General features: G+C 49.4%; 1 protein-coding gene across 2 annotated transcripts in view; it reads left to right on the top strand.

The window, feature by feature from the left end:
• The window catches only part of vps13b (vacuolar protein sorting 13 homolog B), a 244,524-nt gene that overhangs the window by 117,849 nt on the left and 111,797 nt on the right, over positions 1-14,878 (top strand). For both annotated transcript variants that reach the window (XM_083678431.1, XM_083678430.1), the window contains exons 22-24: positions 115-242; positions 11,059-11,293; positions 12,215-12,435. In XM_083678431.1, coding sequence (XP_083534557.1) covers positions 115-242; positions 11,059-11,293; positions 12,215-12,435 — 584 coding nt within the window. The remainder of the gene's footprint in view (positions 1-114; positions 243-11,058; positions 11,294-12,214; positions 12,436-14,878) is intronic.

Raw genomic sequence — 14,878 nt, 5'->3', positions numbered from 1 at the left:
ACATCAGGAGTTATGCATCATACGTGTCGATTAGATATCTTGTTGTATGGTAACTGTTTTGGTGTTGTGTCCTCTCTCTCTCTCTCTCTCTCTCCTTCTCTCTCTCTCTCTCAGAGTCGCGGCCTCTCTCCATCCCTATGAAGGTGATGCCGGCCAACACAGAGTCCTGGACCACCTCTGAGGAGCGCATGAAGGAGCTCATTGCTCACGTGTGGGACGCGGTCAAACGCCTCACCCTACAGGTACTGTACTGCGCTGTATACACCTCCCAACACCCCCCGCCTCTTCCCCTTCATCATCCTCTTCCTCATTGTCCTCCTCTTCCTCTCCACCGATAACCTTCCTCTTCCTTATCACCTCATATTCACACTCCTCTTCCTCCTCATCCCCCCACAACCACACCCCTCTTCCTCCTCATCCTCTTCTTCACCCTCCGCTCCCAAGCACCCTCCACCATCCACCTCTCCTTCTAATTCTTCTACCGCCATTACGTCACCATTCACTGAGGTCTTTCATAGCCCAGTCCTCAGTTCTCTATCTCTCTCTCTCTCTCTCTCTCTCTCTCTCTCTCTCTCTCTCTCTCTCTCTCTCTCTCTGTCTGCGGCTTGCAGCGTCTCTGTTTTCTGTTTGGCGTTCGCCTGTTGTACATACAGGCCCACCCCTGGCTGACTGACTGCTCCTATTGTGTGGCTCTCCATTGTGTCCTGAGAGGACCAGTCAGCGGAGCCCACATCACAACCGTCGCCATCTGAGCCCGATAAAGAGCCGCTGACAACTGTACGCCGCGGCCGGCCGGGGCTCGTCTGATGCAGGAGTGTGTGCGTATGCGTGTGTGCATGCGTGTGTGTGTGTGTGACAAGGACTGACTGTGGTGTTCATGCTGGAAGAATCCCGCGGTGGCTGTTTCCCCCAGTTCCGGGACCACACCATGTAGCAGCAATTAGGAGACTGCGTCCCGCTGACATGTGAATGGAAGCGGACCAAACCGACAGCTGGTATTGAAGGACTGGAGATCCCCAAACAAAACTAGTCCATTTATTTTAGTGCGGTGTAAACAGAATACCTAATGGCTCGCACTTCTGCAACACATGTGCCCAATTTGGCATGTGGGGTTTTTTTCCGTCTTTTTTGGAGAAGGACAGGAGAATTTATTATTCTATGGCTGCTGAATCCACTTAGGCCGAGGTGGCTGTTTGAGGATGTGAATGTGTGATAGCCGGGGATCATGTAAACTGTTTTAAAAAATCCCTCTCTGGATTTACTTTCGGGTACTCTGTCACCGGGTAAAAAAGCACGCGTGTCAATGCAAGCACAGTGGCTGTGATGATCATTTACTTCTCTCCATCTCGTATGACATTTCACACTCGAGAATCATAAACCAAAAATATACTTCAGAAAGAGAACATGAACAACCCATTTGGAAGACAGACGTACTCTAGCCCATGTGCTCCGGTTGTCTTTTTCAATGTCGGCCACGGTTACTATTTATTACATCATTATAAGTGATGTCTCGTCATACTTGGTTAGGATGCATGTTATAATTTTTCTCCGGGAGTGTCACAGTCTGTCTGTCTGTCTGGCACTGTTAGAACCAAGTCCGTAAGTGTGAGAAAGCTCCTCCATGACTCAAGGCTTGAATATGGAGAACTAGGGCCTTAGATTCCATGTCTCCATTTCCCCCTCCTTACCAGGAGATATGTGATTCTCACTCGGTAATGAAAAGGCCATTGAAAGGAACATTAATTGCGGCCTGTCCAAAGGCATCACAGAAGTTCCTTTTATTTTCTTAGAAAAGCTGTCTATGATAAAGACATATGGATCTCTAATGGTGAAACCATATGAGAGGCTCAAAGGAGAAATGGATCCATTTACGTGGCTCTGAAAATCACTGCTTGGGGGGGGGGGGGGGGGGGGGGGGGGGGGGGGGGGAGGTCCTGCTCTCTGTTTAAACGGTAGTTCATCAGTTCAGAGGCTTCTCATGAAAGTGAGAGATCCAATCTCTTTCCCACACCATTGCAACAGCTACAGTGAGGTAATACTAACATACCATCCAAGTCCACAGTCAGAAGCCTGCAGTGATACCGTCATTTGGAGCGTTTTAAGACACCACTGCACATGATCAGTGTCGGTTAGAGTGAATTAAGGAACGAAAAAAAACAACAAGTATGAGTAGAGAAGTGTATTTTCCTAAGAGGCAGCTGGTTCCATGGTCAGACGTAGGTGGTGTTATTTTAGTAGTCACTTCAGGTTATGACTGAAGACCATATGTAATTGTCACCTTGGCCAGTATTGGCCTGGCATGCCCTGAGGTGGCCACTTGCCCTCAACTTTGGAGAGCTGCCCCTCACCCCAGCTCTCCTCACCCCCCTCCCTCCCCCCCCCCCCCCCACCCCCCCCTTCCTCCCCAGGACACTCCTGCTCTCCCCAGCCCTGATATAATCAGAAGTGAACAGGAGGTGATTCTATTTCAGGAATTTTGCAATAATTCCTTCTATTTAACACATGAATGTGTTCAGCATTGGCAGAGGAGTACGTTGCTACCAAAACTGAAATGGGATCCCCTGAAACAGAAAGGATGTTGCCATGGAAAAATGAAGTAACGCTGGTGCCTGCAGCTGCCATGCATTAATGAATAGGATATTTTTTTTGAGAGATCATTTGTGTTTGGTGTGGCTCAGAGGGACCCGGCCAGATGGTTTCCATGAACAGGATCTGACCCCCGGCTGGAGCGCCTCGTACAGGCACATTACTTCATTCTCTGCCCCCTCCCTCTCTTTCTCTCTCCCTCCCGCGCTCCCTCCTTCCCTCCCTCCCTCCCTCCCTCCCTCCTTGCCTTTGTCAGATCTCGGTATTGTCACATGATTTGCAATTACAACTTTCATTTTGTCTGTGTAAATCACAGCGCTTCCCTGAGAACGAAAAAAAAAAAGAAAAAGGAACAAAAAAAAATCTCATGGACGTAAATTATTGGACTGAAGTTGATATTAATTTCTGCCGTGTTGCTTTAGACTAGTATTCATTTCTCACAGGGCGTATCAGCAGAGGAGAAGCCAAACTCAAGACCTCGCTGTCTCACTCCCACATGGTTTTGTTTTTTTGTTTATTTATGAGGATTATAGTGGGCCCACACTTAAACACACGGGCCCTTTCATGGTAGGTTGGCCTGACAGCCCACCTTGTTGGGAGCAGGGCCAGTGTTTTTGGGTTATGCTGCTGCCAGGAGGTAGAACTAAGTGTAGGCTGAGAGTCTCTGTGGCACAAATGGGAAATGACAAGTGGTGTTTATGTTGAGGCAGAGGAAAAGGATAGGCTTCTCTATTGTGGTTCCTGGTGGTTTAATGGGAGCCTCCATCTGAAAGTGGCCCTCGTGGAAACACAGAGAAGGGTTAATGCTGAGGGCTTCATCTGAACTCACCCTGCCTTTTGTGTCCAGGAATCAATGTCAAATCCCAAGCTCATCGAGAGAGAGAGAGACAGAGAGAGAGAAAGAGAGAGAGAGAGGGAGAGAGCACATTCCCTCCTGGTTACGTAGGAGCCGCTCTGGTAGCGCCTGATCTAAATCAGGACCCAGAGATGTAACAGTAGATCTGTCATTAGCTGTTTACTGAGTGAGAGCGCCGGAGGGAGGGAGGGAGGGAGGGAGAGTGACGTGGCCGGAGTTCTGTTCCATCTTCTGTTACAGACGGCACAGTGATGGCCTCACACAGCCCAGGCCACTGACCCCCTCGCTCGAGAGAACTGGAAAAGCGCTTAAAGGGATTGTCTGGTGGTGGCCAACCCCTGGAGCCCTGCAGCTCTGGAGCCCTGGAGCTCTGGAGCCCTGGAGCTGAGCCCTCAGCCCTGGGAGGGAGAACCAGCCCAGCCCAGCCCAGCCCAGCACCGCCAACCCCCCAGGACCATCTGGGGGGCGGGAGGCTGTGAGGGCGGGGGGGGCGGTCTGGCCACACTCATAAAGGCCAATGTTGGATCAATAAACGTAACGATCAAAGCTACAATTAACCCACCACGGTAACACAAACAGCGCGGCCAGCAGAAACAAACAAAGCCTTCATGTCACCTAAAGCGTTTATTTTTGCAGATTTCCACCTCGGCCGCCGGGACCTCCAGTGCTTGTCAGCTTCTGTAAGCAGCCCGGGCTGGAATGCAGGGCCACAGGCCAGGGTTATTGTGTTTGCCAGGCCGCTGGATTATTTGCGGTATTTGAGTAGGACCGCGATGTTGTCCGGGCTCTCACTCTTAAACCTCTACCTCACTCACTGACATTAGAACCATCAACAGCGACCGACACCCTCCAGACACAAACTCAATTCGCTTTTTGTCCCACTTTTTAAAACGTTCTTTTAGAAATGACTAAAAACACAGGTATGCTGGGGGACAGGGTTGTGTGTGCACGTGTGTGTAGGTCGGGGGGGGGGGGGGGGGTGTTGGGGGTTGGGGGAGGGGGTGGAGGTTTGTACTGTGGACCTTCAGTGGCCAGTGCAGGAAAGAGATTGTCTGGCATCGCACAGGAAGATTACATTTGGCGAAGTATCGGATTTTGAAAACAAAAGGGATGTGTTTCCGTTGCTCTGAATCCCTCCAGTGTGATTTTGGGTCCAGAGTTGCGAATGTTTTCGCCAGGGATCCTAGGAGGGTGTTTCTAATTTCCTCTCCCTATCTCTGGGTGATTTCCTGTGTCTCGTTACTGTGTGTGTGATTCAGGTTTGTTTGGTGTGTCAGTGCTCCTGAGAGAGGGGCTCTCTGCCTACAGGGGTCATCCACACAGAGCCCCCTGTACTGATGTGGGACTGGGCTGTTACTGTATCCCCCCTCTGTAGTGATGCTGTTATGGTAACCCCCCTCTGTAGCCATTTGGAACTTGGCTGTTACTGTAACCTCAACCTCCCTCTGTAGTGATGGTGTTACATTAAATGCCCTCTGTAGTGATGCTGTTACAGTAATCTCCCTCTGTAGCGATATGGAACTTGGCTGTTACTGTAACCTCCCTCTGTAGCAATGTGGGACTGTGGCTGTTACAGTAACCCCCCTCTGCAGGCTAGACAGTCTGCCTGTCCTTCCTCCTCCCACCAGCCTGTCATTTACTGGCTCTGCCAGAAGGATTAAAAGCGCCTCCTGTAGTTATATTAGCCACTTCCACATGGGCCCAACTTTAAAACCCTGCGCCTGTTTGCCTTCAGTTCCCCCATCTATGAGGACCTGTTCTGTTGGACCAAGATAAACCATCTCATTGGCTCAGGGGAGTAACATTGTACAGTACAGGGCTTTAGATGGACTCCCGCTGGCTACAAGGAAATTTCTGACTTTTTCTCGTCTGAAATTGAAACAGGGTCCACACATGTGCTTCCCGGAGCACTGTCTGATTGGACTGGGAGTTCATCTAAATAAAGCTGAACAGAACTGCAAAAATGAAATGGGCTCCATATTTAGACCCTGTGATGTGAGGCCAGCGGAGGGAACATAGAAGAAAGTTGTTTTCAGGCAACCTACCATTTAATCAAAATACCTCCACCAAATGGATGTTTTTTTTTTTTTTTTTCTCTCCTCTTCTTCATCTGAATTTGTCTAGCGGTATTTATTTACTTGAAAAGCATCTGCTTGCTTCCTGATCCAGCCAGACTTAGTCTGAGAGGAGCTCTGGGTGTAAGAGGAGATGCTCATTCAGGACTGGGCCTGAAGGGGAGGGATCAGGGCCTGAAGGGGAGGGATCAGGGCCTGAAGGGGAGGGATCAGGGCCTGAAGGGGAGGGATCAGGGCCTGAAAGGGGAGGGATCAGGGCCTGAAGGGGAGGGATCAGGGCCTGAAAGGGGAGGGATCAGGGCTAATTCTGAAGATCCGTGCCTGGTCACCTCCTCAATAACCAAGCTGTCACTCACACTCTCCATTCACACTCCACTCTGTCTGGCCCGTGTGTCACTTCACTCACCCCAATTGAGCACAGGTTTCTCTCTCTCTCTCTCTCTCCTCCTCTCTCTCTCTCTCCATGGTCGTATCCCAATCATGTGGGGTGATGTGAGCTGCACTGTCACTAGCTGTCCAGTGATGTATTTTTCTCTTGTCAGCTTTCATCACATAACTCCCATGGGTCCCGGAGATGATAGCTCTGGTATCTGGTGTCCTGATTTATAGATGAGGGTCAGAGATTGGGGTTTCAGAGCAGAGGAGTCCAGAAAGGTAATAGAGAACAGCCTGACAAGACTAGATGGAAATAGCATATAGCTGAACGTAATGCCAGAGGAAGGAGTCCATCTCCTGGTGTCACACAGACACACACATACGCAAACGTACGCACGTGTATGCACTCAAACACACAAACACACACACACACACACACACACACACACACACACACACACACACACACACACACACACGCACGCACGCACATCGAGCCAGTCAGATGCACACAGCACATCTATGACAGCGCACAGCTTTGGCCAGGTCAAACAGCACTGTCTTTGCTTCTCTGTACAAACAGTACGTATCACCAGTTGGCCAGGGACTCCAGCCCCTGGAAAAGGCTTTCGCAGTGATTTCACCCTCAGGACAAACACATAAAGAGCGCTGTGCTGTTTTCTCCGTTCCTGCGGTAGTGAATCTGGGCCTGAACTAAATCAACACAGCAGTGGGCGAGGGAGCACTTTGCTGTTGCAGGTGCCATCCTTCACAGGAAGTGTTAAGCACAGACCCCTTGCACAGTGAGGATATTAAAAAAGAAAAAGGGGTCTCACGGCACTTGTTTGAAGAAGAAGAAGAAGAAGAAGAAGGGGGGGGGGAATGTTAATTCAGGTGTCTTGGCTGGAGTCCAGACTGCTTTTTTTCCTCCTCCTGCTGCAAAAAGGGCTTTTATTCTGCAGATGACCGATGACTGTACAATTGCGGGGGGAGAATATGATCTTGTGTTTTTGTGTGGGTGTGTGTATGTGTGCGCCTGTGTGCCTGCGTGGGTGCATGCGTGCGTGCGTGTGTGTGTGTGTGTGTGTGTATGTATAAGCCGGCACGTGCTGCTTCATAAGGAACGGATTGGCCCTTTTCTTTTTTTCTTTTTTTTTTTAATGGAGATTTCCTTGTGGAAATTGAAAAGCGTTTCTGTGTTTTTGGAGGTGTATTAATAGAGCCTGCTGCAGTGACAGAGTGATGATGCTCCCTGCTCTCTCCGACCCCCACTGTCCTGTCCTGTGTGAATCTGTCACTGTTTGACTTCAGTGTGGAACTGAAGCACCGAGCCCGGGCCTCTATGTTGACAGTAACCGGTTTGTTATATTAAGGGATTTCGTTTCACTTTGACAGGACATGATGTAATCTGAGGAGAATTACATCATTACACCGGCTTCTCTCTCTCTCTCCCCCCACTGGGCCTTCAAGTGATGCTTAGAACCATTCACATACACACATGTTCTCGTGCGACCGCTTATTTATTATTTGTTCTACCTGAGCCATTTCCAGCACAAGCAGTGTCATTATTTAAGCTTTATTCCACATTGACCCTAAACTCCAGGGAGGGTGAGAGTTGTGTAAGAGATATTCCACTCTATAATTATCCGGCTTGCCTTCAAATATTATTTGTGCCATGCAATTTGAAATTTTCCTTGTGGCGGTGTGTGGAAACAGCTGCCTTTCCACAAGTTTACCCCAATTGAGAAACATTCCACTATCCTGTTATGGATAAAAATAAAGTTAGCTGACTTGAACCTTTGGCATGTGAGTAATACTACATGGTGTGTTTCTGCCACCCAAGCATGTGACGGGACAAACCTCGTTCACTCCACCTGGCTTGACGTTACCTGTCAGTTCAGAGTAGGAGGACATTGTGCACGCTGGCCTAACTGCTTCCAAAGCTCTGTTTATTGCTGTGTTAAAGAGCTGTTAAACACAATTCCCTGTAATAGCCACAGTAACAAGCCTAAAAAAACCCTGAGTTGAACCTTTACCCCTGTCGTGTGGGTACATGGTACACACACACACACACACACACACACACAGACACACACAGACACACACACTTTCCAGATTTACTTATGGTTCGGCCCTTAACGAACTCTAACCGCTGAGAGCATGTCAAGCTGTCAGCTCAATGTGCAACCCTAAGCCCAGATCATCACCCGCCATCACCCCCAACATGAACCCCACGCTCTCCTCTGGCCATGAGAACACACACATTTTCCAGGGTGAATCAATGCATGGTCATGGTAGAAGTAATGGACACAAACAAGTGGGCTTCGACAGAGGGAGAGAAGGAGAGAGGGAGAGAGGGAGAGGGAGCCGGGGAGAGAGGTTGTCAGTGGTTTTGGCAGTGGTCGACCCAGTGATGCAGTTGGGAGATTCTGACCTCAGGCCCTCTGCTCTGCACACACTCTCCCCTCTGCCTGGACCTGTCAGCATGCTTCAGCACCACAGCATCCCCCCCCCCCCCCCCCCCTCTCTCTCTCTCTCCTGCTCTCTCTCTTGCTCTCTCTCTCGCTCTCTCTCTTTGTCTCTGACTGACTTCCATCTTCCATGGCACAACCTGGGGGGAACCCTCTGACCAGGACCTGGGGATACTTGGCTGACCTGCCGGCTGTGGCCTGTGGATGATGCATTGTGAGAGGTCCCTGTTCACCAGAGCAGCAGAGCAGCAGACTGCTCTCTCTCTCCCTCTCTCTCTCCCTCTCTCTCTCTCTCTCTCTCTCCCTCTCTCTCTCTCTGTCTCTCTCCCTCTCCCTCTCTCCCTAAAGACCATCTATAGTGAGCTGTATCCCTCATGTCCCACCTGTTAGTCATAGCAGCACATAGCCCTGTGCTGTGCGTGTTTCCCCCCATCCTGAAGATATTCAGCTGTGTGACTAAAGCCTCCAACGTGTGGGAATACCCATGCCTATGTTTTTCCCTCTAGATCAGTGACCTAAACTCCCTCACGCACAGGAAAAGCAAATATTGCTTTATTCACGATTCAACTGCTCTCGCCATAGATGGGGCTCATGCACAGTTGCCACTGTGAATTACGGTGTTTGTTTTTGTGTTTTTTCGTGTGGCTTTTTTTTAACTGCGTCCAGAAAACTGGACACAAAACGCGGAGGATTAGTTTTTCTATCGCACAGATTTAGGAGAAGTGACATGTTCTTTTCCATTACTCAATGTGCCCCTTTGAAGCATTTCAACCATCCTGCTACAGTAAACATCCAGTCAAAACAGAGTGCCTGCCCTGTAAATGCCATCCCATTGATAAACTTCTCACGGCTCTGCCTTGTTGTTGTCCAGGGTCTTTATAATGGCCCCTTAGTTACTCTGTTAGCTTGCTTGACATTGTGTTTGGTTCTGTGTTACTATGATGAAACCAACAGAAATGCATATCCCCTCATCCCCCTGCTTCACATTCACTGTTCCCGAGTCTCTCCTCTCCTCCTCTCTCCTCTCCTGTTCTCCTCTCCTGCACCTCTCCTCTCTTCCCCTCTCTTCTATCCTCTCCTCTCCCATCTCCTCTCCTCCGCTCTGCTCCCCTCTCTTCTCCTCTCCTCTCCTCTCCTCTCCTCTATCCTCTCCTCTCCTTTCACATCTCCTCTGCTCCCCTCCCCTCTCCTCTCCTCTCCTCTCCTCTCCTCCCCTCTCCTGTCCTCTATCCTCCTCTCCTCTCACATCTCCTCCGCCCCCCTCCCCTCCCCTCCCCTCCCCTCCCCTCCACTCTCCTCTCCTACCCTCCCCTCTCCTCTACCCACCTCTCCTCTAAACACAGTCAGGATCATTCAAGTCAGTGTTTTATGATTTCCTTTTATTCTGTGTAAAAAGTACAGAAGTATAATATTTACAGTATAAAAATACAGAAGTGTAATATTTACAGTATGTAGTCAGCATAACCAGTGGACCATCAGATATGACAGCTGAAAACTCAGGGGCTTTAAGTTAAGCTATACTGGCATAAAGGATGTTAGCATTGTGAAATGATTCATTTGAAAGTGCCTAATGGCAGAACGTAATGTTTCCCTCCCATGTTGGGTTTAATGCCAGTGATTAGGGCAAGGTGCTCTGGGGAGTAACATTACGTCCTTCCCAAGGTGCAGCCTGTGTCACAGTGTTAAACCCTCAGGTTCCGTGTGCGTGCCTGCTTTAAAGCTTAACCTCCTTAAGATATGCACCAGACCGTACAACGTCAATGGCTTTTTTTCGTGCGTGCCGCTCTTTAAAAGCGAAAGCCGTACGTGTCAGTGTGTGAAAGTCTTCAGATTTCAAACGCCACTTTGAAGAGTAATGAAAAAAGGAAACAGCGTGAGACAAGCGTGTAACCGTATATCCCTTCCCCAGCCACCTCATAGAGAAGTATTGAAGGGTGTTTCTCCTGTGTGTGTGTGTGTGTGTGTGTGTGTGTGTGTGTGTGTGTGTGTGTGCGTCATGTACATGTGTGTGTGTGTGCGCGCGTCATGTACATCTGTGTGTGTGTGTGTGTGTGTATGTGTGTGTCCATGTCCATCATGTATGTACATGTGTGTGTGTGTGTGTGTGTGTGTGCGTGCACGCGCATGTATGTATGTATGTGTATGTGTGTGTGTGTGTGTGCGTGCGCGTGCGTGTGTGTGTGTTAGCGTGCCAGTCATCAGCCCATGGGCCTCCTAGTGCTGCCATACCCCCGTTTAGAGTTTAACTGGCGAGACATTAAACCTTTGTGTCGTGGTGGAAGTGCTCTCACCTCCTCATACTACCGGGTCTGGAGGCCAGACGTGTTCTGTTCTATCCGTGTGCAACACCTGCTCTCTCTCCCTCTCTCTCTCTCTCTCTCTCTCTCTCTCTCTCTCTCTCTCTCTCTCTCTCTCTCTCCGCCCCTGACCTCCCTTTGGTGGTTAACTGGCCTTGTAAATCAATACAACCACGAAATGGTACTGTAGGGCACTTCAATTACAACCGATCCATTTGTAGCAGTCAGAACTCACTGACTCCACCTAACACCCAGGGATGTCTGTTTAAACATACATTTAGTCCATGTATTCCATGTATAGTCCATGTATTTCTATTACCAATGCCATTTACAGTGGTGATATTGATACTCATAATGCTGTCATGTCATCTTCCTCTGGTCTTTGTCTTGTCCTCCAGCTGGAGCTGCAGTCGTGCTGCGTGTTCCTCCCCAACGACAGCCTCCCGTCCCCCAGCACCATCATCTGCGGAGACATCCCCGGGACGGTCCGGAGCTGGTACCACAACCAGGCCAGCATGCCTGGGACTCTGGTAGTCTGTCTGCCCCAGATCAGTGTCCTCAGCGCCGGACACAAGTACATGGAGCCCCTGCAGGAGATCCCCTTTGTTGTGTCCAGGCCAATCCTGGAGGAAGGTAGGTTACTATGACCTGAAAATGAATGTACTTATGAACATGACCTCTTGAACATGGCAGAAAAAAAAATAACAACAACATTTGGCAATACCACAACCCTGTTCCTCATTTACCTTGGCAAATGACAGGTAAACAATCTGAAGGAAGAGAGATGTTGGTTAGACAGATCTTGTCCAGATGTGTTCTATACCTGGTGTTCTTGACTTACGTTGTGGAGCATTTCACATTTCGCCCCCACAGAAAAAGAGCACTTTCTTTTTTTATAAATATACTTTTTACTTTTTTTTTTTAACTCACCAATGACATCAGAGTTGGGCATGCAGATAAAAAAAAGAAAAAGAGAGCAAAAACAGTTACATCAGTGGCCTGTCAGTGTTGCCGTTAAAATTAACAACCCGTGCGTTTAGTAATTCATTCCTCCCCTTTGAAAAGCTCTTCATCTCTCATGTTTAATGCACTGGATCAAAGCGTGCCCACGGTGCAGGGAAATGTGCTCTTCATGCCTTCTGAGAGGGAACAAGCCTCCCCCCTCAGCCCTGCGCTGCCCCCTCTGAAACCAGGGTGGGCAGCCCTAAATCAAGAGATTCCAGGCAGCGTGTCCCAGCCAACTTGGAATAGACCCCAGTTTACGGCTTCTCTCTGTGGGGGTCACTTACTGTGGAACCCACTTAAGGAATGCAATCCAATACCTTAATATCTCTCCTCTTTCCTGTTATTGGGAAAACATGTTTATCCCATATGATTGGCTGTAATGCTCCGGTATGTAATATTCTTGTTTCTACAGTACATATAATCTGAATGAAGTAACTTTGCTTATTGCTTATGTCTGGCTTTAACATCACTCCTGTCCCTCTGCCTTGTTTCCCCCTCTCTGCCTTGTGGTCACACCCCCCCCTGTCTCCCCCCCGGTCCCCCCCCCAGGTGATGCCTTCCCCTGGACGGTGAGCCTGAGCCAGTTCAGTGTGTACACCATGCTGGGCCAGCAGCGCTCCCTCAGCCTGCTGGAGCCAATGGGCTGCACCTCCACCCTGGCCGTCACCTCCCACAAGCTGCAGGGGGTGGGGCCCGACGGCAGACACGCCTTCATCGTCTGCCTGCACGTCGACCTGGAGCCCCTGCACATCAAATGCTCCAACCCACAGGTCAGTGTTGGCGTCAGCTAACAGGACAGAGGTGGGCAAACTATTGGCCCTTGTTGGTGACGACAGTACAAGATTGTTTTTTCAGTTTTGCTGTACTTTGCCTATTGCTACACATTTTATTCAAAGCACGATTAAAATCAATCACACGCACACAGACATGCACGCAGAGTACAGTGTACACACACACACACACACACACACACACACACACACACACACACACACTGACACACACCCTCAAACATCACAAAGGACTTGCTCAATAGTTATGAGTTGTTATGAAGTACAGAGCAATGTTTAGAGAGCAGTGGGGTGTCCTCCCTTTAAAGCACCAATAAATCCCTTCCCTTGCTTTATTTCTCCAACCCCACTCCAGCTCTGCTCCACCCTCCCAGCTGGTTCCCGCATCCAGTCTCTGTGTTCTCTGTGAGTGTGTGTTCTCTGTGTGTGTGTGTGTGTGTGTGTGTGTGTGTGTGTGTGTGTGTGTGTGCTCGTGCTCGTGCGTGTGTGCGTGCGTGCAGGGCGGGGCAACGCCTTTCTTTGATGTGATCTCAAATGTTCTCCCTCTCTAAACCCCTCCTGAAGTGCCCTAACTCTAAGCTTAAGATGCGCATTGAACCGAGAAGGAGACGTGTGGAGAGAGAGAGAGAGAGATTGAGAGAGAAAGAGAGAGAAAGAGAGAGAGAGATTGAGAGAGAAAGAGAGAGAGAGAAAGAGAGAGAGAAAGAGAGAGAGAGGGCTCCCCCGGGCCCAGACAGCCTGTCCATCATCGGCACTGTTCTGTTCTGCTCTGTAGCCCTTCATGGAGTGTTCTGGAAACTGTGAATCGTGCCCTGGCCCCTCGCGCTGTCTCGTGGCAAACGCTGCATGTCGTCTTGTTTATCTAGAACGTCGGGGAGATAAACAACGTGCCTCATTTTTTGATCTAATTCAATTTGCATAAGTGGAAGGGAAAACAAGAGAGCATAGGCTGTTTGTTTTGGTCCGAGGGCTTGTCTGAGAGGAAATTCCAAGACCCATCATTTTTGTTTTATTGGGCGTTTTTGTGTTTTGGTGAAAGCAAGATGAATATTGACATGTTGGAACATCTGTGTCCTCCTTGGGCCCGGTTCTGTTTTTGAATGCTCCGTTACAGTACAGTACATAGAGTGCCTCAACAGTTCTGCCCGAGTAGCCACATCCACCGTTCGAAATGTCTTGTGTTTTTTTTTTTTCCTCTACATAATATTCAATACGTTTTTTCTTCTTGAATCGTGGAATCGTTGAAGTGGTTATGTAGCTCAGTGCTCAGAACCACAGTGATGAACCACAGTGATATGGCGAAGAGGATTGGTACCACAAACAAATTAAAGCTTTTAATCTGTGGCAGTGTGTTCTACAATATCTGGAGAACTTTCCCATCTCGGTGACTAATGGGGAAAGACTCTGTTCTTTGTTCTCCTCTATTTACCCTCAGATACAGTATCTCTGCCTCCTATTACCAGAAGAGATCCCAATGACTCATGTACTGTATTAACTTTGGGCCCGGCCCGCACGGCTGCCTGAAAGGCCTGCTTCCCGCTCTCCCTTTCCCCCCAATCTCCAAATGATCTGCTAATTTTCAACAGGAGTCGGTTTAAACTAATAACAATTAGGCTGCACCGCAGCGCTACAGAAGTGTTGCCAAGCCGAGGAACAAAAGGGACCTCACACTGCTGAGAGCCCTTCTTCTAATTAGGCGGCTGTTTGTGGGAATGTATGTGGGGATGTCAGAGCTGCACAGTTGCTGGGAGAGCCACCAGCAGACCTTGAGGGGTTCTCTGGGGACGCTGTCACCCACACACCAGTAATGGAGGGAGAGGGAGGGAGGGAGGGAGGGGGGGGGGGGTGCTGAGAGAGGGAGAGTAAAACAAGGGGCAAGATGGAGTGATTGAGAGTGAGGGAGGAAAGGAAGGAGGCGTGGGGGGGGGAGAGGGCCACAGAGCGAGCATTCAGCTCCCCTCACACACACACACACACACACACTCCCCACACACACACACACACACACACACAAACACAGAAGAGAAGAGGAGACCACCAGCCCTGTCGCATGTTCCTGGCAGCCGCTCACGTCATCCAAACCCCAGAACACCCAAGGTGAACCGTCACATCGCAGAACGCAAGAGCCTTTTTTAGGACCTGTTTTTTTCCCCCCCACTGTTTTGATCTCCCGGATTGTAGTCGAAAAGCCCCCCACTTGTTTAAAAATCCATCTTGTGGCAGTAGAGCCACTTGAGTTATGGCTGCAGCAGAGCAACCGTCCCAAGTGCTCAGAATTAAACTACTCTGAGAGGCAAAGACGTCACCAGCAGGAGTGGTAATAGAGGGCTTGGCCTCCACAGAAACTCCTCAGCTGTCCTGATCCTACGCAACACAGTCAAAACCGCCCTGACCCTATAGTCACTAGTGATAGTCAACACTT

This window comes from Argentina silus (assembly GCF_951799395.1).
Source record: "Argentina silus genome assembly, chromosome: 10".
In the NCBI taxonomy this organism is placed as follows: Eukaryota; Metazoa; Chordata; class Actinopteri; order Argentiniformes; family Argentinidae; genus Argentina; species Argentina silus.
Note: the sequence above shows the minus strand (reverse complement) of the source record. Positions and strands in the feature narration are given on the sequence as shown.